This window comes from Echinops telfairi, unplaced genomic scaffold (assembly GCF_000313985.2).
Source record: "Echinops telfairi isolate 266 unplaced genomic scaffold, ASM31398v2 ScPeMD7_1713;HRSCAF=2227, whole genome shotgun sequence".
NCBI classification, from domain to species: domain Eukaryota; kingdom Metazoa; phylum Chordata; class Mammalia; order Afrosoricida; family Tenrecidae; genus Echinops; species Echinops telfairi.
In genome coordinates, this window is record NW_022105611.1 from 15,749,270 (window position 1) to 15,769,993 (window position 20,724).

General features: G+C 58.1%; 2 protein-coding genes across 2 annotated transcripts in view; one reads left to right on the plus strand and one right to left on the minus strand.

The window, feature by feature from the left end:
* GAB2 (GRB2 associated binding protein 2) overlaps positions 1–6,641 on the plus strand; it is a 63,485-nt gene extending 56,844 nt beyond the window's left edge. The window contains exons 7-9 of the mRNA XM_004708854.2: positions 122–224; positions 1,633–1,758; positions 2,633–6,641. Coding sequence (XP_004708911.1) covers positions 122–224; positions 1,633–1,758; positions 2,633–2,776 — 373 coding nt within the window. The 3' untranslated portion in view covers positions 2,777–6,641. The remainder of the gene's footprint in view (positions 1–121; positions 225–1,632; positions 1,759–2,632) is intronic.
* Positions 6,642–7,961: 1,320 nt separating this feature from the next.
* The window catches only part of USP35 (ubiquitin specific peptidase 35), a 16,905-nt gene continuing 4,142 nt past the window's right edge, over positions 7,962–20,724 (minus strand). The window contains exons 5-10 of the mRNA XM_004708853.2: positions 19,632–19,790; positions 14,043–14,236; positions 12,685–12,778; positions 11,012–11,118; positions 9,343–10,543; positions 7,962–9,218 (exon numbers count right to left, since the gene is read on the minus strand). Of these exons, the coding sequence (XP_004708910.2) occupies positions 9,051–9,218; positions 9,343–10,543; positions 11,012–11,118; positions 12,685–12,778; positions 14,043–14,236; positions 19,632–19,790 (1,923 nt within the window). The 3' untranslated portion in view covers positions 7,962–9,050. The remainder of the gene's footprint in view (positions 9,219–9,342; positions 10,544–11,011; positions 11,119–12,684; positions 12,779–14,042; positions 14,237–19,631; positions 19,791–20,724) is intronic.

The window sequence follows — 20,724 nt, forward strand, 5'->3', positions numbered from 1 at the left end:
ACCACAGGGTGGGGGGCTGCGGTCAGAGCTGCACCTGATGGCTATGAAGCGCTGGGGCGTGAGGGCCGGGACAACGCTGCAGACTCCCGGGGTTCACTCCTTGTCCCCCCTCCCCCAACAGCCACAGCTTCAACTCAAGCTCCTCACAGTACTGCCGCCCCATCTCCACCCAGAGTGTCACCAGCACGGACTCGGGAGACAGTGAAGAGAACTACGTCCCCATGGTGAGTCCTGGGGGGCGGGCAGGAATGGCGGCCGTTATGGTCCCTGGGGTCGCCCGCCCCAGGGACTTGCTGCATGAAGTGTGTCTTGGTCTTCTCCTTGAGCACACGCCGTGCATGGGGTCAGAGGTGAGGAAGGCGGGCCTCGCTCCTGAGAGGAACACGGGGACAGGACGGGGACGTGAAGGGGCAGAGGCAGGATCATGTCCAGCTGGGGGAGAGCGGGCAGGGGAGGCCTGGAACGGAGCTCTCTGGGGGTGGGGTGGGTGCAGGAATGCAGAAAGGGACCCCACCCAAACTGCGCAGGGCATGGGGAAGGATGAGCAGGTTGTGGGTGGACATCATGGACTGCTGTCTCGGACGCTGGACAGTCCCCAGGGTCGGGGCACCACACACGGCCTCTGCACAAGCTGGGCAAGGATTAGGTAGCTGTATCAGGGTGGTCATCGGGAGCCAGCAGAGAACAGCACAAACGCCCTCTGACGTTAGCTTCCTTCATCTGCCTAGTCAAAATCCCTAACACACCCAAGGGCCTGTGTTCATTTCCTCATCCTCTAATCCCCATGAGCAAAGGGGAGGGCTTGCTTCTAGTGCGACGCGCGCCAGTTTCCCTGTGCCAACCACGGCCACCCTGCAGGAAGACCCTGCCCCAGCATGGCAGGGTGCCCCGCTGCCCGGCACCTGGTAGCCACTGTGCAAGTACTGAACGAACCAACCAGCCAACAAGTCAGGCGACAGTGACCCAAAGGAGCACACAGGGCTATCCCTTTGCTCACAAGAGTGAGACTGGGAAAATCGGAGACAATGTGGTGCATCTTGGGAACTGGGCCCCTGGAGGGTGTGGATGAAGAACTACAGAAAGAGGGGGGCTCTGGTTAGCTGGCAGCAGCGGCCTGGCCCCATGGGGGCTGGAGTGAGCCAGGCCAATCCAGATGGCCCACCCTGCTCCAGGCCGTGGGGTGGGGCGGGGCAGAGAGTTTCAGAGGAGGGTTTGATGCCACCAAGGAATCAAGGGATCCCTGCCACCTCCACCCCCACCCCTCCAGCATATAGTGCAGAAATGAACAGAGCTCCTTTCTCAGGGGGCAGTCCCTGGAGACTCACAGGGAGGCAGCAGGGCCGGGGGTGCTGGCACTAGCCCCACACTGCTCCAGTGCTGCCCAGCTCTTGGCCCCCTGCACGTCTCCTCACCGTGTTGCTGTGAACCATGGGGATCCTCATGAGCATCAGGACTGACCGGGCCTGGCTCTCAGCGAGCCCTACGAAGAGTCCCGAAGCCCAGCGCTGAGGGCCAGAGCAGGAGCAGGCGGGTCCGTCAGGACGGCTCTGTCTCCCAGCGCATGTTTGCTGGGTGGTGGGAATGCCAGGTTCTTAAGCCCACGGCCACATTCTGTTTTTCTCCTGTTGACAGCAAAACCCAGTGTCTGCGTCGCCCATTCCCAGTGGCACCAACAGCCCGGCCCCCAAGAAGAGCACCGGCAGTGTCGATTACCTGGCCCTGGACTTCCAGCCCAGCTCTCCCAGCCCCCATCGCAAGGTGCCTGGGTAGGGTGGGGAGGGGGTGCCTTGGGGGTCCATGGAGGCCCAGGTATCTTCAGCTCTGACAGGCTGCTCTTAGCCATTCTTCTGTCCCAGGCCCAGCACTTGTGGACCTTCAGGGCTGGGGTCCCCACCCTCCTCTGTCTCTGGGCATGGCCCCTGGCTCCCTAGAGCCCAGCCATCATGCAATCCACTTGCTCATACCTCGCGTCCTCGGTGCACACAGGAAGCAGTGTGTGCTTAGCACTGCACAGGAACGACTCTGCCGTATGGACTCCTAGGGACCCGGCACCAGCAGGGGTTCCTCACAGAGCCGAGACGAGGGACTGTTCTGGTCTTGAGCACTGGTTTGAAGACCATTCACATGCCTGGCGGGGGGCTGAGGGAGGGCATGGGGTATGTCGGGGGGTGTCCCAGAGGTCTGCCACTGATGCCCTATGGAAGGGACTGTGGGCCCTCAGGAGCCACCTCACAAGAGGCCTGCTTAGCTAGCCCCTGTGGCCAGCAGTGTGGGAGCTCCGCCCACATGCACCTCCTCCTCACCGGGGGATATGAGGGTATGCCAAGGGCACACAGGTGTGACTCTGTGGCTGGCACTTGTTCGTGATGGGCGACCAGAGGGAGGTGCATGGCAGCAAAGAGCCAGGCCTGGTTCCCTGCACCAGAGCCAGCGAAGGACCCGACCTCTGGGCAGGCCTGGCAGGAGCTGGTGCACCACACAGGGGGCATGGGGAGTCAAGATCCAGTGGTCGGCCACCGTCAGAAAAAGCACCCAGGCAGAGGCCCACCTTCCGGGGAAGCTCCTCTTGGGGAAATCTCTCCCCATTGCTAATAAGTCAAACCACTTCCGCCCTTCCCTTTTGTCCCCTCAGCCATCCACGTCTTCTGTCACTTCCGATGAGAAGGTGGACTACGTTCAAGTGGACAAGGAGAAGACGCAAGCCCTGCAGAACACCATGCAGGAGTGGACGGACGTGCGGCAGGCCTCGGAGCCCTCCAAGGGTGCCAAGCTGTGACCCGGGGGCCCCCGAGCCTGGGGAGGGGCCAGAAGGCCACCTCTGCAGAGCTGGCTCCTCTCCAACTCCCCTCTCCCTCCCCTCCCTTTACCCCCCACCTCCCCTCCACTCTGCCGCTCTTGGCCTTCAAAGCACTTGACATCAGGGACCCTGAGCCCTTCCCCTGGGAGTTGAGGGCCAGTGGCAGCACCTCTGCTGCCCACTCTAGGTCCGCCTTCGGATTTCTGTCAGTCGTGGCCCTGGCCCCACCCACCTTCGTTAGGCGCTGCTGTTGCCAAAAGGCATCCTTCAGCCTCTACCTGTCTCATGGGCCTGAAGAGCTACCCCGCGCTGGAGGAAGGGATGGGGCTAAGGGCCGGAGCCCACACTTCACCCTCTGTCCAGTCCCTCACCGCTCCCCTCCGACCACCTAGCATCCCACTCCTGCCTTGCCAGAAGAGAAGTCACCCTGCTGACCCAGGGGGCCGGGGACCAGCGGCCACAGTGGACATGGACTTTCTCATCCCAGTTCTCTCAGTGGAGGGGAGGGGAGGGGAGTGGGAGAGGACAGGGCCACTAAGGGATGACATTCTGGAGAAGGAAGGCCCGAGGCGGTCCAGGGGGAAGAGCCCAGGGATTGGATCCCCAGACTAGCAGGGCAGTTGGCCCAGGGCAGGGCAGTGACTGAGCTGGGCGAGGCAGAGCATGAAGGACCAAAGGAAGGGGGAAGCCTGGTGATGAAGCACCAAGGCCCAGAGGCTGGAGTACTGGGGGAGCAAAGGCACTGCGGGGTCTCAGTGCCCTCTGAAACAGTGTCCCCCTCCTGGAGGACCCCCTCCCGCCCACGAACACCATGATGGAGAAGGGCTGGGCTTGTGCCAGATGAGGCAGTGTGTGGTGTGCATGTGCAGGGGTGGAGAGGAGAGAGCTGTGAGCAAGATTGGCATTGTGCAGGCAGAGGGGTGGGGATAGAAGTGATGCAGGGGCCGGGGGCCCACCTGCGCTAGGGACAGAGCAGTACACGGGCAGCCGGTATGTTGTTGCCACAGGATGGGCTGTGGCACAGGGCGGAGGCACAGGCCCAGTGGCAGACCAGGAGATGCAGAGGCCAGAATGTCTAGGGAGTGAGCGGCGGGGGCCCCCACGCAACAAGTGCGGGGACACAAGGAAGTGTGGCAGCCAGGGTCCCAGGGCAGGGCCATGGAGGTGCACAGCCCACCAGAAGGAAGGAGCGTTGGGCCTGTAGGCGTGGCCCTACGCATGGTAGCCTGATAGAGTAGCTTAGGGCTGAAGGTCAGTGGATGAACCCGTTTAAGGAGAGAGAGCAGGGGGCAGCTGTGCCCAGAGGACGACACAGGTATGCGCTGTCAGCCTGTGCCATTGGCTGGGGTTTGTGCCATGTCCCAGGACCCGTCACAAGGGTTTTCTACCTCAACGTGACCCTCTCCTGGCCCTACCACTCCAGGCGCCACATGACACTCACACTTGGCTGCAGCGACAGGGCAGGCCAGTCCTATCTTCCCAGGGCCTGGAAGGCTGTCAGAACCACATTTTCCCTCCCAGCCCAGCTCAGCCCGGGATGGGAAGAACGAGGGTCACTGCCCAGGCCCTTGCTTGGATGTCTAGGGAGGAAGGTATCTGCATTTTTTTAAGTCGGACGTTCTTGTTCAAATGTTCAAGAGTTTCATAGGGAACTGGCCAGTCAAGATGTTTCATCCCATTCTGGGGGAAGTAGGCCTCCTTCCTCCAGAAAAACAAAACCTGTCTCCTGCTGTGTTTGATGGGCACGGCTGCCCTGTCTCTTTCAACTCCTGTGTGGGCACGCATGCACACTGCACCAGACCACCGGCCTGACCACTCTTAATTACATCCAGGGAGAAATTATTTCCTCAGCAATAGTCCCTTTGCTCCTCGTACCAAGCCACCCGTGGCCAGGATCTGGGCTAGGCAGTGAGAGCACAGGAGCTACTCAGATCTTGTCCCTTGAGAAGGTCACAAGTCAAGTGAGAAGAAGCCAAAGATGGGGGTTAGGCATGATGACGCAAAAGAGAAAACCTCATTGCCCAATGGAGCGCAGGGGAAGCAAAGAAGTCTTCTCCCAGGAAGCTGGTGTCCGCAGCAGATGGGGGTGACAGAGTCAGGGAGGAAGATTTCTGGGAAAACGGGAGGAGCATCACAGGTCGGGAACAGAAGGCCTTTGGGCCCAGCCCCTCAGAAGCAATAGACCCAGGTGTCCGTGTTCCCAGAGTTAGGCAGCGGTGAGAGCAGCGACCGACAGACAGGACGCAAGTTGACAGGCTATTCGTTCACTGTGCAACCCCTGCAGACTCAGGTGGGCCCAGGCGCCGAGGCCCGAAACAGGCAGCCTGGCATCCTCCCCTCTCGGTGCCTGGGTGCCCTACAGTGGTTAGCATTTCCTGAGCGCACCAAGGTGCGAATGAAACTGGCTGGAGTCTTAAGACAGCGGTGTTCTGATTTGATCTACAAGGGCCTCCTCCCAGCACTAGGCTACTGGACCTGCCCAAACTCTCGGGATGGAGTTGAGGACAGAGACGGAAGTACAAGAGAAGAGTGACCGCGGCCCGAAGCAGAGAGGCTGTCACACAAGCCCGAAACCGCTAGCCGTGTCTACATGTTTCCCGCACTAGGCACCCCAAAGAGGAAAGCTGAAACAAAACAAAAAGTGACTCAATTAAAAAAAATTAAGGCAGCATAAAACCTGATCTTTTTGCCTTAACAGTGGGTCAGAGTCTGCTGCTCCTGTTGGCCTGCTAGGTGTGAGACCCCAGACTGAAGGTGCCTTCTCAGCCAGCATAGCTCTGACGGGGACTCGTTTGCCTGGGGCTCACTCAGAAGCAGCTGCCCGCCCTCATGAGCCTCCACCTCCACAAGGTTCCGGAAGAGTAGAGTCGGGCCAATATGACAAGAGGGAAGATGTATGTGCTATATGGGAGATGGTGCCATCTCCGGACCTTGGTCTGCCCACCAGTGGAACAAGTGGTTGGGTTAGATGGCCACAGGCCCTTTCTACGACTGGTGCTCAGACTTTAAAAAGGAATTTCCCCTAAGGAGCTGGGTTACCACTTAACTCCATTTCCTCCCTCACTTGATTTTGGTAAGCCATGTGTGAAACTTAAAATAAGCCCTATTCCTTGGACAGAAGCACAACTGTTCAGAAGTTTTGGGAGCATGAGCTCAACCCCAGTGAGCATTTCGGCCTCTTTCATTGCCACTTGGCCAAAGGTCTCAGACTTGGGCCAGGACCTTGGGCCTACCAACCCAGCCCCCACCCAGATCCCTCTGACAGATCTCGGGAAGAGGAGGGCTCAACAGATGGGAAATCTATACTTCTTCCCCTCTCTGGACCCTCAACTCTAATGCGGGGAGGAGGGGGCTGGCCACTTGAGGTCTTACGAACCCTCCTGCTGGGGACATCTTTTTGGACCTTGGCCCAACTGCTGAGGGGCCCATTGGAGATTCAGGCTGTCATGTGACAGTTGGTGTGTGTTATTTTGTATTTGTTGGTTATGTGTGTCTAGAAATTTAGAATCATTTCGCACAAGAATCACCACAATTTGTGGGGAAGGGGAAGTAAGGGGCTAGTAGAAGCCCAGTCTTCAGTTTTTGTCCAATTGCCATTTAAAATTTACGTTTAATTTTTCAAATCACTGTTGGTGCCTAATCACTTAAGTTATTAATTTATTCTTGAAAAAAATTTGTAACACCTATTTATCTTGTGAGTAGGTCTGGGGGGTGGGGTGGGCACTTGTTGAAGTGGGTGATGTTTTCGATGTGGTGACACATGGTACAGGCCTGGCGCTGGCGGGTCCCTTTTTGCTGTGGTGTCTGTCGGGGCAGGACAACAATAAAGTCCTTAGAAACGCAAGCCACAGAGGAGCACTGAGTCTGCCTTGTCTGATAGGGGCGTGCATGGAGTCCATGCAGACTTGAATCCCAGCTGGGACCTCACCTGAGGATGGGTGACAGTCCCTGGTCCGCAGGGAGTAGCCGGCACTCACACTCTGGGCAAAACATTCACTTCAGAACCCTCCCTCCCAGTAACCGAGGAGGCCTGGCGCCATCTGTTGCAGGTCCATTTCACTGGGAAATCACGTGTCTTGGCCAGAGGTGAGGAGGAACCCTCTTGATATAAAATCTGTCAAGTGAAACTCTTAACAGCGTCCGCCTCCCGGAAGGCACGCTGGACTGGGAGTCCAGAGAGAGATGCAGGCCCTGATACACTGTGTCACCCCTAGTCTACTTCCACTGGTCCCAAAAGTCTGGCATCAGGGGTCTGTGGACCAACACTTAGCTCCTTCACCTGCTGTTCAAGCACTTGGCCCTGGAAGCCCAAGGCATTCCCATCGCTCTCCTTGCCTGCCTAGAGAGTGGGCAGAGTAGGTGCACAGAGGGGCCTGCACACAGGACTGCCCTATGCTGCTCTCCCGCTCAGCCACCTCCTGGCTCTTCCCAGGCGGATGCACAAGTCTAGCCCAGGAGAGGCCCCTTCCCTCCTCCACCCCAGCCAGCTTTCTCCAGGGGAAAGCAGGAATCTGGTATTGGCCACATGTATTGGTGGGGTAACACGGAGTCCTTGAACCCTGGGTCTAAAATTCCAAGAAATTGAGGCTCCAGCATTACCTGATAAAGCAACCCCCTTTGCCAGCATCTTAAGAAGAAACTCCCCACCCCAGATGGTGTCCACCCGCCCCCTGGAGGCTGAGGACTCCACTGGTGCTTGGGGGCCAGCAGCTGCACGAGTCAAGTCTGCCCCTTTAGGTAAGGCACACTTTAAAGTTAGCCTGCAAAGCAAAAGGTCAGCAGTTCAAAACTGTCAACCACTCCTTGGGAGACGGTGAGGCTTTCTACTCCCTTAAAGATTGAGTCTTGAAGCCCCAGGGCGTTTGTATTCTATAGGGTCCGCATTGATCAGAATCAGCTAGATGGCAGGAGTGTGGGTCTTCGGTTCACGGAGAGCTCTTGCCTTCCGTGCTCGGTGTGTCTCCAAAGTCAACAGTGTGTCCTCTGTGTTCTCCCAGAGGGGTGGGTGCAGAGGGACCCAGGGGAAGCCAGGGCCAGGGAGGGAAGTGTGCCCCAGGTCATACAGAACGAGAGGCTTCCGTCAGACCCCACCCTGGGCACTGCCCGGACAGTGTGAGACCCAAGACCGCACAGCTGTAGGGACAGTCAAGAATGACTCCTGAAAAGGGTTCGAAGAACTTATTTTAATTCCTGTTTGAGAACAGGCTGCTGCTCTCTGTTCTCTGGGAGTTATTGCCCATGAAGTCAACATCTGCTCTTCACCGAGCCCACCCCAATCCACCCTTCAGAGGCCACCATCAGTGTCCCGACTCCAGGGCCCAACCCTGCTCTCCCCACCATCTAGGCCGGCCAGCCTTCCTCAGAATGGACGCTGGAGTCCAGACAGACAATTACCTGCAGTAAAATAAGGCCCCTTCCCTAATCAGAAAGGGGGGGTTGCGAATGGTGACATCTCAGCACTTACTGGGGCAGGCTGGTGGGGAGAAAGTCGGGGTTCTGGGCTTTTCCCTGTGAGGGAGGCTGGCCTCCCTCGGCTTCTTGGCTTGTGTGGGGCCTGCCTGATGCCATATTCTAGGCCTCTGGACCCGTGACAGGCTGCTTCTCACCCCTCTTCTCAGAAAAGTACATTCAGAACCTATGTAAGGCACCCACGTGGGTGGCCCCTAACCCAGCCATTTGGGTGTGGTTGAGGCAGAAACAGGCAAGGCCCGAGGTGTGGCCCGACGCCCCATGCCTTGAGCCCGGGTTGGGGGCCTGCTCTGCGGTTGACACTGGAGCCATGGTTCTCAGGACTTGGGGCGGAAATGATGCTTGGCGGGGAAAGGAGCGGTGAGGTTCTGCTGTTTCCTGAACAGCCGCTTGCGTGCTCCAGGAGCGGCGGGTGGAGCAGAGTGGGGGCGCCAGGGCGAGCAAAGCCCAGAGCTTGAACATCTAAGCAGAGGCCAGTTCACCAGGACACTTGGGTGTAGAGTCTTCAGGGGGATGATGCCAGGATAGGGGGGCCCAACTCAGTGGCTTGGATGTCACCTCCATATCCCAGCATGAAGACCACCTATCTTTCCATCCTGTAGAAAGGTCTGTCTCCAGGCCCTCCTGACGAGGCCAGCTGCCGTAGAACCCACCTGGCAGAGCACCTCTGCCTGCGCGGGACCTTGCTCCCAGAAGGAAGAGGTCAAGGCCACCCCCACCCCCATCCCAGGTTGGCTGTAGCGGCCCACACAGGTAGAAGCGGGCTGGGGGGCCAGGGTTAGCATTAGAAGACCAGTCTGTGGAAGTCGTCCCCGTTGCCACCTGCAGGGTTGCAGCCCCCTGGAGAGCCTTCGTCCTCATCCTTGTCCTTGTCAAAGCCTCGCCCCCAGTGCGGAGAAGCCGGGAGCGCAGAGATGTAGGCGGCCCTGCTCCTCGCCTCCTTCTCCTGCTCCTGCGGACACAAATGTGGGGAGGGGGGGCTGACCCATCCGACTGGGGGGTGAGGGGCCTACACAACACCACCACCTGCCCTCTCCACCGGAGGGCAGGCTAGGGGCACTAGCGGGTTGGCTCACCTGCAGGTACAGGGTGTTGTCTTTGGAAATGGCTTCCATCAAGTCCTTGTGGAGGGTGGGCTCTGCCCAGGCCCTGGGGGAGCCAGGCTCGGGCCCGGGCCCCTCCCCGGGCCGCTGCCGATAGAAGAGCACGTAGGCCGTGTCCTTAGGGAAGAAGGAGGTGACGTTGCTGACCGACTCGAAGGAGGAGAAGGACACGCGCGTGTCGTTGAACAGGTACCACTGGTTCTCGGGCTCGGGCCGGTCCGGGGGCGGGCGGGCGGTCCCCTCGCGGGCGTAGCAGTAGTAGTGGCCGCTCTCCGAGGACACGCCGGAGTGCACCACGACGCTGCACAGGTCGTAGGCCTCGCCGCGGCCCCCGGCCAGCGGCAGGCGCAGCAGCAGGGGGATGGCCACGTCGTCCAGGATCTTGCGGCGCCGCATGGTGCGCAGGTCGAAGGCGAAGCGCAGCAGCGTGAGGATGAGGTAGCGCGGGCCCTGGCTCAGCTCCACCGCCTTCTCGGCGTCCTGCAACGAGGCGCACGGCTCGCAGTAGTAGCGGTTCTCGGCCGTCAGCCGCTCGGGAGACAGGAAGTAGTTGACCAGGTCCAGGACCGAGCGCGAGCCCTCGGGGCCGCCCGCCTGGCCCGCGGCATCCCTGCGCGCGCCCGGCGCTGGGCTGGGTTCGTCGTCCTCCTTCTCGTTCTCGGCCTCCTTCTCCTGCTCCTTCTCGCCCTTCTCCTCCTCCTGCCGCTCCTGCTCCCGCGGGTCCGCTCCCACCGCCTCCTCCGGCGCCTCCCCTTCCTCCGCCCCGCGCACCTGCACCTGCGCCTGCTCCCCGCGCGGCCGCCCGGGCCCCGGGGAGGCCAGGCCGGCCAGGTCCCAGACGCTGGGCGGGGCGTCCCCGGTGATGCAGTGCTTCCGCTGCCGCCGCCCGGGGGCCGGGGCCCGCGCCTCCTCCGCGGGGAGCATCACGGAGCCCAGGCGGCGGCGGCGACAGCGCTCGGGCGGGGGGAAGGCCAGGGACAGGTCCGTGAAGGCCTCCTCCCTGGACGAGACGTGGAGGCAGCGCAGGCAGCGGATGCGGGTCACGATCTTGCCCCCGAACATTTTCTCCACGGACGTCGGGCTGGGGCTGGGGGCCTCCTCGGGCGGCGAGGGCGAGCGGGACTGCTGCAGCGTGCGGCAGATCCGGGCGCCCGTCTTCTCCTCCTCGTGCAGCCTGCGGCGGGGAGTGAGCAGGCTGGCGCGCATGCAGAGCGCCGCGGCCACCCGGTCCTCTGGCCACGCTGCAGGCGGAGAAGGGCGCGGGCACGTGCCCGCGGCTCTCCACTCGCCCACACACAGACATGCCAAGTGGGTGTGCTCCCGGGCCAGTGACACACACGTGCGCCAAGGGCAGGCTCAGGCACACGCAGCAGTGTGGAGACACCACCTCCCCTTCCCCACTGACGCAGTGGGTGCTTCGGTGCCCTGCTGCCTTCACACTGCCGCCCCCCGCCGCCCTCACACTCGGTGCCCACCCTGCCCCCCACCCTGCCCCCGGCTCCATGACTCGCACAAGCACAACACAGCCTCGTTGCCGGGAAGATGGAGTATGGGTCTTCTCCATGGACCCTCTCTAGACCTGGAGCCCCGGGCTGCCACCACCACCCACACCCCACGAGGCCGAGCCCTAGCGCTCCCTTACCGATCCAACAGGTACTTCAGGTACTCGGAGCAGTCCTGCTGGGTGCCCGGGCTGAACCAGGGGGTCCAGGATGCGGAAAGGAAGTTCTCTGGGGAAATGGCAGGCCGCTAGGACCAAGACAAGGCAAAACCGTCAGCCTTGGGCAGAGAGAGTCTCTGCCCCACCCCCCCACCCCCTTCCCAGCTTCCTGACCGAATTCTGGCCCTTCCTAGGTGCCCCCGCCCCATCCGTCCCATCCTGCCAGGCCCACTCTGATCACGATGTGGAGGCATCCAGCATCCAGATGAACGTGCGCAGGCTCTTCCTCTAAGGAAGCTGTTCTCAACCTGTGGGTCTTCACCCCTCTGGGGGGTCCAATGACCCTTTCACAGGGGTTGCCTGATTCATAAGGGTAGCAAAATGACAGTGATGAAGTAGCAACTAAATAAGGTTATGGTTAGGGGTCACCACAACATGAGGAACTGTATTAAAGGGCTGCGGCATTAGGAAGGTTCAGAACTGTGGGAAACAGAAAGATTTCTCCCAAATCAAGTCTCCCCCAAATATGTTAGACTTAGGACATTGCTTGCAGCTAAGGGTAAAAGTTACTTCCCTTGAGGCAATCAGCTGCCAGACTGCTGCTGTCTCATCCCACCACGGGTGGGCCTGCTACCTGCTGCCGGGGACAGTGGGCTATTATTTCTCCAGAGGCTTGCGACCATTAGCTTGGTTCCTGTAGGTGGAGTTCACACCCTACTGATAATGGTCTCTATCAGCTGAGCCAGGGAACAGGTAAAACCGGCTGTTAGGCTGCCATCCTGAATCTAGGATCCACCCATCTTGCCACGTGTATACCCACAATCCCTCCTCTTCCTATTGCGTGGATACCCCTAGACCACCCCCATTACTGTATTACCTATAGCACAACCCTTTCCTGTGACGCATGTCTTCACCTGTAATTTGGGGGCTTGCATGTCCCCAGAGGATATAAAAGCCTTGGTTAGCATTAAATATCTCTCTCTCCACATGGACCACCAAGTGAGGCTGAGGTGAGCATTGCTACCATGAAATGTGTCTGACTCCATTATTTCAATCTCTCTTCTATCTCTCATGCTCTTTATGACTTTACTATAATCTTTACTTATTGCTGTACAATTGTGCCTACCAGACCTGTGATGATGTGTTAGGGCTGGTACCCTGGCAGATAACCACTGCTCTAAGGATTTACAATTCCCAGACACTTATTACCTTCTCCCCAGACCTTTGATCACTGCCCTTCCTGCTGCCCAAACAGAATCTCCCCTCCAGTGTCCCCTGGTCCAAGATGTCTTCCCAAGGCGCCCTCCTCCATCCTTCCTACTCCACCCCTCCTTTCCCTGCAGGCCCATAACATGCTGATTCCCTGTTTAAGTGCCATGCCACCAGGCCAGGACCTCTAGGAGGCAAGGGCTGTGGTGTCCTCCTCTCTGGGCCATGCAGAATGCCTGGCCAAGGCTTTCAGTGTTATCTGTCACCACGGCCTCCTTGACAGCCCGCAGCATGTGGGGGGATAAGGGGCTCAAACAATGATGGCGCAGTGGATGAAGCCACCAGCCTAGAGAGCTGACTCGCTTGCGACAGCACAGCACAGCTCGTGAGGCGCCCTCACCTGGCCTACCAGGATCTGTGCCCCCATGCTATCCCCTGCTACTCACCTGGCTGAGCTCCAGGAAGGCAAAGAGCCACTGTAGCTTGGTCATCAAAGGCTGTGAGTTGTTCTCAGTCAAACGGAGCACGCAGTGTCTGAAGCTTGGAAAATCAAAGCAGGAAACCCCAGGGTGAGCCCCCCAGGAGCCTCCATACGCCACCCCATCCTGCAGGAGACCCAGAGCTCTGTCTGACAAGTAGACCTGGGATTTCTAGCTCAAGTCTGGGGTACAGCAAGGCGAGGAGGAGGGGGAGTAGGTGCACAGCCAGGCAGGGCGTGTCTGCTGTCAGGGACCGGGCAGTGGATTGGTTTAGATAACACATGGTGCAGCGAGGTAACAACCCCTGCATTCCCTTCCAGCCCTCCAGCTCAAGGACTCTGTGTAAAGGTCCTGTTACTCCTGGGCTCTAAGGTGTCCCTTCTGGCAGGCCCCCTGCCTGTCAAGAAAACAGCCTTCAGAATGTCCGCCTTTCTCCGCCCTCTGCCCTCCACAGCTCATAGTTCCTACTACCCTGCCTTCAGGTGACGGTGACGGCGGGGAAGTTCTGAGAGCAGAGACCGCTGCAGAGCTGGCCTAGCTCCTACTTAGAGGGAGGCAGGAAAGAGCCCCTCCCTGATGGCCACCATCCCTGGAGCCCATCAAATCCAGGTCCTGGGAGAAACCAGGAGCAGATAGGTCATAGATTTCTCCAGACGAAGTCCAGGGAGTAGCTGGGTGTGTCTGTGGCCCGTGCAGAACCTGAGGATGCTTTTAGAGCGCTGGAACATTGCTACAAGTGTACCAGCACATGGCCATCTTTCTGGTAAGCCATTTTTAAGTAGGTATTACAAAACCAGTGGCCTGCAAAAGAATGGAAATCAGAAACACTAAACCAAAAGGGTGCCCTAGAATTTAGGGTGCTACCCTGCTACTGGTGGGGAACCAAGAGGACCCTCATTTGAGGCCATCGACTGGAGGTCGCTGAGCTGGGCTCCATGCTCGCCTTCACTCGGCTGTTTGACAAGGGAGCTCTAATGCCGGGGGGAAAGGGTGGGTGCTTTGCCCTGGAAGACCTCATTGACGCCCGCTGGACCCCTGGAGAGGAGTCAGTGACGGCCAGCCCAGAGCGGAACTCCCTCCTCCACTGCAGTCCCACCCAAAGCTTCATCTTGAGTGCTCACCCTACTTGACCTACAACCTTGGCAATGACCTCTGGTCTCCGGAGTCTCTCACCTGCCCTTCTGGTGTCCACAGGCCCCAGGGAGTCATGCCCACACTGCAAGATAAAAACCCACCCCCCAACTCCATTCCCAGCTCCCCTCCAGCACTCCTCCCCAGGGAGCCCAACAAGCAAGGGCAGTAGAGGGGGTGGGACCAGCACCTACTCAGAAGCCATGAACAGCGCCTGAAGGATGCTGTTCACGTAGCATGTGTTGCCCAGATTGATCAAACCAATCTTGCCCGTGTCTGACTTGGCCATGAGCCGGGGGTAGAAGCCGGCCAGCTCGCTCTTCTGTGAGGTCCAAGCATCCTGCCCCAGCAGCTGCTTGATGCGGTCTTCATTGGGGACGTGCAGGTCCTGGGTGTGAGGGCACAAGCAGGTAGGGCAGTGAGCACCAGGCCAGCTTGAAAAACATGACCTCTTCTGAGAAGCCTTCTTGCACCACCACCTACCCCACATCCACCTGAACGCAGCACCCCACACATGCTCCACAGATTTGTGCCAACAGCCCCTGAGGTACACTCAACCGATAGGGCCCTTCCAGCCATATGACAATTAATCTGGATTTGATACGCCTGTGGCTGGGGTCCCACTCGGGAGGCATTTTCTCCTAGAGCAGGAATGTGATGAGATTGAGTTCTGGTCGTAGTCAAGAGTGTGACCGGAGCTGCCTTCTTCATTTAACCATTATCTTCCTTACCAGCACTTACAATGGATGTCAGGAATTATATGCTACAGCTGAGAGGAGAGAGAAAACTGTTTCTGGAGCGGCCTGGGGAAAGCCTGGCTGGTTAAGATTAGCAGGAAGCCAATGCCTGCTGGAGCCATCTCGCTGGAGGCCTCGGATCATAGAAACATAAATAAGATACCGTTCAGGGGGAGAGAACAGATCCTTCCATCAGGGTGCAATCTGTACCATGTAACTAACTCCCACCAAATGACCTTTCCTGCATGGATCTGATAAGAAGGTGGGAGACCTTCTGATAAGGATCCACCTGTGAACAGTTGTGAATAGGATCCTGCTGTGTATAAAATGGGCCCTCTGAGAAGCAGGGGGTGTGGTCTCACCTCTGGCAAAAGCCTGGAGGGGAGCCATCCTCTGGCCCCAGCTTCGGGCTTCCCTTTGGACTGAACTGCACCCCCCACCGTGAGCGAGCTTTCTGTGCAAACCGCAGTGATTCTCAGCCCCCAGAGACCTGAGGGAATACACTTGAGAGATGGGGGCTGGGGGTGGGTGGGCAGGGATGGAGCAGACTAGCATCTTTGGGGACTTTCTCATTCTCCCACTCCTGGGGTCCAGCTTGGTAGCTTTACAAAAGGCATTATTAGCACAGCCCCTGCTCACAGATTCATGCCAGGGTCTCATCTTGACATGGGCCTCCCACGTGGTCTTTTGTGCCACAACTCAGGTTCAGACACACAAAGACTTTCCCGAGGGCATTGAGCTTGTCAATGAAGGATGGGTCCCTGATGGGGTGCACTCTAAGCAGTCACCAACCACGCTGGTGCCCCAGCCACTTGGGGATATACCTGCCTGATACTGGTTGGGCATTCTAGACTTTGCTGGGCTTGCCCACAGTGAGGCCCACGCTTTCACCTGCTCCTTAGAGGTCTGCAGAGCCAGCTGTGAGAGCCGGGGTCAATGCCCTGGAACCTGATCCTACAAACGGGAAGAGATGGTGGGAGAGGCCTGGTCAGAGGCTTGGGGGTCAGAGGCTTCCCCCACACTTTTATCCTTTATCACATGAAGCCGCTGCACCAAAAAAAAAAGTATTATCAAGCACGAGTTCTTGTCCTGGTACATTTCCCAGAAAAATACCTAAGCCCAGAGCCGTGTAATCGCTGTGGACTGAGGTGGCATTGATTCCGGTCCTCCCACCCCACTCTTCTCGTCGAATCCCGCGCACGATGGCCTAGCTTTGTCCAAGGCTCCAGAGCTGCGCACCAGCCGCTGTCAAGGGGCTTGCCTCCCCAGCGTACACACGCTGGCTGGTGCAGAAGGTCTTGCTTCCAGCAGGGGTTTCACACCTTTGCTCGGCTGTGCATCGGGCTGCTCACCGCAAGGTCAGCAGTTCAAAACCCCTGTGAGAAAGAAGAGGGTTTCTACTCCCAGAGAGTTTCGGTCTCAGAAACCCACAGGACAGTTCAACACCAGCCTCTGGGGTCACTGCGAGTCAGAGGTGAGTTGACAGCAGTGCCCTGTGCTGTTTGTTAACCTATTACTCAAGCACCGCTCAGAGACGGTTTAAAAATCAAGCTGCTACCAGACGGGGCGCGGGAAGATGGCGGCTCAGACACCTCTCTCTCTGGATTTTGTTCTTCCTAGACTCCCTTCCCGACCCTGCCACCCCGCATCATGAACAAAGCCAAGAAGACAGTCAGCCGGCAGACCCCCCACGCGGCGTGTGCACTGCACAATAAATACGTGATCGCGGGGCAGGGGAGAATCCGCACTAGAAAAGTCAACTATCGTTTTCCTACCCCAAAGCCAACCCAGCACTCTTCAAAGGAGGACTTGCTCGCTGTAGCCGCACCCACAGCACAGTGGGGACGCTGCCGAGAAGAGCCGCCTGCCTCTGGGCAAGGCAGGCACGCACTTTTGTGGGGCCATCCAAGGTTGTTGCTTGGGGCACACTGAGTTTCTGTCCATATGGTGGAATAATTGGGGAAAGGATATCAATAATGGCTCTGCAACACGAAGTATAATCAATGGCACTGAATTATACATGGAGAAGTTGGGGAACTGGAGAATGGTTTCCTGGGTGTATTTTTGCCACAATTAGAAAAAAATAAAACAAATTACACGAATAACAGTGAGTACAAGGAAGAAGAAAATGTTCTAGTTGCAGGTGGTGATAATTGTACCACTCTTCTGGATGAACAAATCAGTGAATTGTATTACATTGTGGATGAAGTGCCGATGAAACTGTTCAAAAACAAACAAGAATGGGGGAGAGAACCTCAAAGAGAGCTCTCAAGCTCCTCTTGTGAAAGTTCTCCTTGGACGGCTACCTGAGCAAGGGCCTCAGCTCCCTGACCTGGTACCGACGTGTCAGGGAGTGTGAGCTCCAAGGAGGCGGCCCTAGACACAGGTGACGGCGCTCTCCAAAAGACCGCCTCTCACTGGATTATAGCAAGAAGTCAAAACCACAGCACGAACCAAGCCCGCCCTCCAATGTGCTCAAAGGGGCCCGCGGTTATACCCGTGAAGTGTTCACTGGGTTTGTGTGGGGCTCCTTCAGGGAAGTGGCATCTTCCCGTCGTCCACGCCACTCTTTTTAAAAAGCTGGATCTCAACTCATTTATTCCCAACTTCATTGAATGCCATCCGGGCCCGCTTCCTCCCTCCTCCCTTCCTGACCCTTTGAACTTGGCCCTTGATCTCAGAGGGTGGATTATTCTAAGGAGTGCATACCTTCCTAGTTCACCTTGCAGGCCTGTCTGTTGTTTAATTGAAAATTGAGCCTTGGGGGTGAGCTCCGTGCCAGGCCTCAGGGCCATCACCTGGGGGTTCCACCAGTCTCTAGCCCACCCCTAAGCCTGGTCTTTTGCATGAGGTCACCACTTCCTCTGCTGAGTACTCTGGCGAAAACCTCTGAACACCCAGGTCCTTGCTCAGGATTAAGCCAAAGGCCTCTGGCTTTCACAGTCCCCCTTCCACCGTTCCAGATCAGCCGTCCATTCGGCCACACCACTTGTGTGCAGAGCCTGGGTGGCTCATCTTGTGTTCCCAGCAGGACCGGTACAGCCTCCTACTCTGCTCTCCACTTCTGTTACAGCATTCCTCACAGAGCACTCACGGTGCTGTGCCGGTCCATCATCCACTCAGACATTTACGTGGCAGAGGACACAAGACAGGACATGAGCCCGTCCACCGGCTTGAAACCCCAGTCAGCAGAAAGGAGCGGTCCCGGCCCTCAGAGTTCTTGATCAGCCTGCTTCTAGTGCCAGGAATCGGAGGCAGCATCCCCAACAAGCAGCAGTCCCGTCCTCTGCACGCATTCAACTGCAGGAGCACTATGTTAATGACCTGTCTATCCGGACAGCCCTTGGGGTGGCGGGGGGCGGGGGGCGTCACGCTTTGTACAAACCCTTTCCCAAGTGAAGCTGGAAAAACCGAGGCGGCCATCAGAGGCTGTTTCTTCTCCCTGCCAGCGCTTAACTCGTGATGGCTGGTTCCCGGGTGTGTTTGATGACCCACCCATCTTTTCTGTGGGAGTTTGTCTGTGCCGCTGTGTTTGTCTCAGCTGGGCCCTAGAAATGTGCAGCCCCTCTCCAGGTTCACTGCTGAGCCTGGAGATGCCAGTCCCAAAGCTGCCCACACAGTTGAACTCCTACATTCACAGGAGAGTGGGCCACTGGGTGCAGGTTTTGGGTTCTTGTTTTTGTGTTTTCAATCCAGATCCCAGGTCCGGCACGTGGTTTCCTTGATGTCTACTTGGGAGCATATTTTGTTTAAATCACTCTTTCACTCACAGTAATGCCTTCCTAGGGGCTTGGCTTTATGTGGAAGTCTTCATGCCCACCGTTCCCTGGGCCCTCGCCTCTCCCCCAGGCAGGACAGTGAAGCCCCGTGGTGACGGAGATTGGCCCTCTCACTCACCAGCCTCCCAGCCTCTTGGAGATGAACAGCATCATCTGTCCCTAACCAGGCTGGAATTTTGTTTCTCCTTGGACTCCCTCGGACTCTTCCCAACTTGACGGCGTTACACCGTAACAAGCATGTCTCTGTGGTTTGTCGTGGGTCCCTTTCCAGGCTCTTCTGTCTCCCCTACTGCAGAAAGGGCGGTCGGTCGGGTCAGAGATTTGGAAAAGAGCCCCACCGGCCTAGCTATCTTCCATTCAGGTCCGACCTGTCTCTTCTGCAGTAGGCTCAGCAATCCCAGGCCTGGCTTCGTTGCTCACGCGACTGACTTTGTACGAGTCGCGAAACTTCTTCAAGTCTCCTTTTCCTCAGCTACAAAATGGAAATAGCAGTAAGGAACCTTTATGTCTGCTCCCGGGGCTCTGGGGAGTGTGAGCAGACAGAAGATCCGGTAGCAAGCCCTGCCAAATGTAGCGCTCTGCAAACGTTAGCGGTGGCTGCTCCACACAAGCTCTCCGCCCTGGTTAGCAAGCTGTCTCCCTCGCAGCCGCCACCGCCTCACCCAGGGCCAGCGCTGTCCCTGCTGGGGTGCCTCATTGCTCTGCGGCCCCTTCACAGGCTGCTCCGGTCAGTTACAAATCTGCCTTTCGCTCCCCACAAAGCAGCAAGCTCCTCTGAGGCAGGGGTTTGCTTGGTCTCCTGCCCGTCCCCAGTGCCCAGCTTGCCCTGGGAGCCGCTGGGAGCCATCCCTGTGTCCCTAGGGCTCACAAGCCTGGTGGGGCGACAGACAGCCCATCTGGGGCAAAGTGCTGCAGCCGCGCTGTGGGCGCCCAGAGCGGCCCTCACCCAGCTTGGTGCAGGAGGAAGGCTGTTGAATGTCACCGGGGAAGGTTTTGGGAGGGGGGGTGGGGGGGAAGGGACCCTTGAGCAGAGCCTTAAAGAAGGCGGGACTCTGCTGGCAGAACAAGAGAAGTGTGCACTATCAGAGGACCCATGCAAACTCTCAGAGCAATCGTGAGAGGGGCTCCCACTGGGCCTGGTCCGAGGGGGTGAAGGAAGGGCAGCTGCTAGGGGCCAAGTGATGGGGTGGAGGTGGGGGTGGGGGGCAGAGAAGCCAGCACTGGCGCCCTTGCAGGGCGGGGTGCAAAGACGGGGACTGTCGCTCACCTGGATGGCCTCCATGATGGGCTCGTACAGGTCCGGGAAGCCTGGGAACCGGAACACCATGCAGTGCACCAGCTCTGCCAGCTGCTCCAGGCAGCTGCTCCCCGAGTTCGAGTCCTCCTTGAGCAGAGAGGCCACCATCGGGGGGATGTGAGGAAGGAGCTGGGAGAGCAGAGAGGGGCTGGCTCAGCACCGGCCGGCCCACTGGAGACGCAGGATGGCAGCCCAGAGCTCCGGGAGGCTCAGGGCCTGCCTACCTGGCCCCTGTCCTCCCTGCCCAGGCAAGGCCCTAAGTTCTGTTCACAGGTGATTCCTTTTACAAGACCTGTGACCTCAGACACCCTGCCTCAGTCTCTTCGTCTATAAAACAGGATATATGTCATACCCTCTTCACAGGGTTGAGCAGGATACTGAGACCAAGTCTGCCCTGCTTAACCTCTCAATTGACCCGCTGAGAAGACTTTAGGCCAGCGGTTCTCAACCTGTGGGTCGAGACCCCCTTTGGGGGTCCAATGACCCTCTCACAGGGGTTGCCCAATTCATAACAGTAGCAAGATTACAGCGATGAAGAAGCAACAAAAATAATTTTATGGTTGAGGGGTCACCACCACATGAGGAACTGTATTAAGGGGTCGTGGCATTAGGAAGGTTGAGAACCACTGCTCTAGAGACTGGCTGGCTTGCCCAAGGGAAGATCCCAGAGGACAGCAGAAGGGGCCGAGCTGGAAGGGAGGCCCCAGGGGCTCAGATGGGCAGCAGGGAGGAGGAAGGACACGGAGTTGGAAGTCTCATAGCTTGGTCTGACCTTCCCTGTACACTCCCCGGAGTGGACCTGGGATAAGCGACATGACCTCTAAGCTGTCTGAAAAACGGAGAGCACCACAGCACCTCGCTCACTCAAGGGACGATGCTGGGAGCTAAATGAAGTCTCGTGTTGCCCCTTTCCCTCCATGCCTGGCACACCGGGGCGCCCAAGGAACACATTCTTGAGCCTGTTTCCTATCTGTGAGACGGGGCCTCTGGGCCTCCAGGGTCATGGGCTTCCCGAGCTGCCTCTTCTACCCTCAACCCAACACATCTGGTCTGCAGGGCCTGC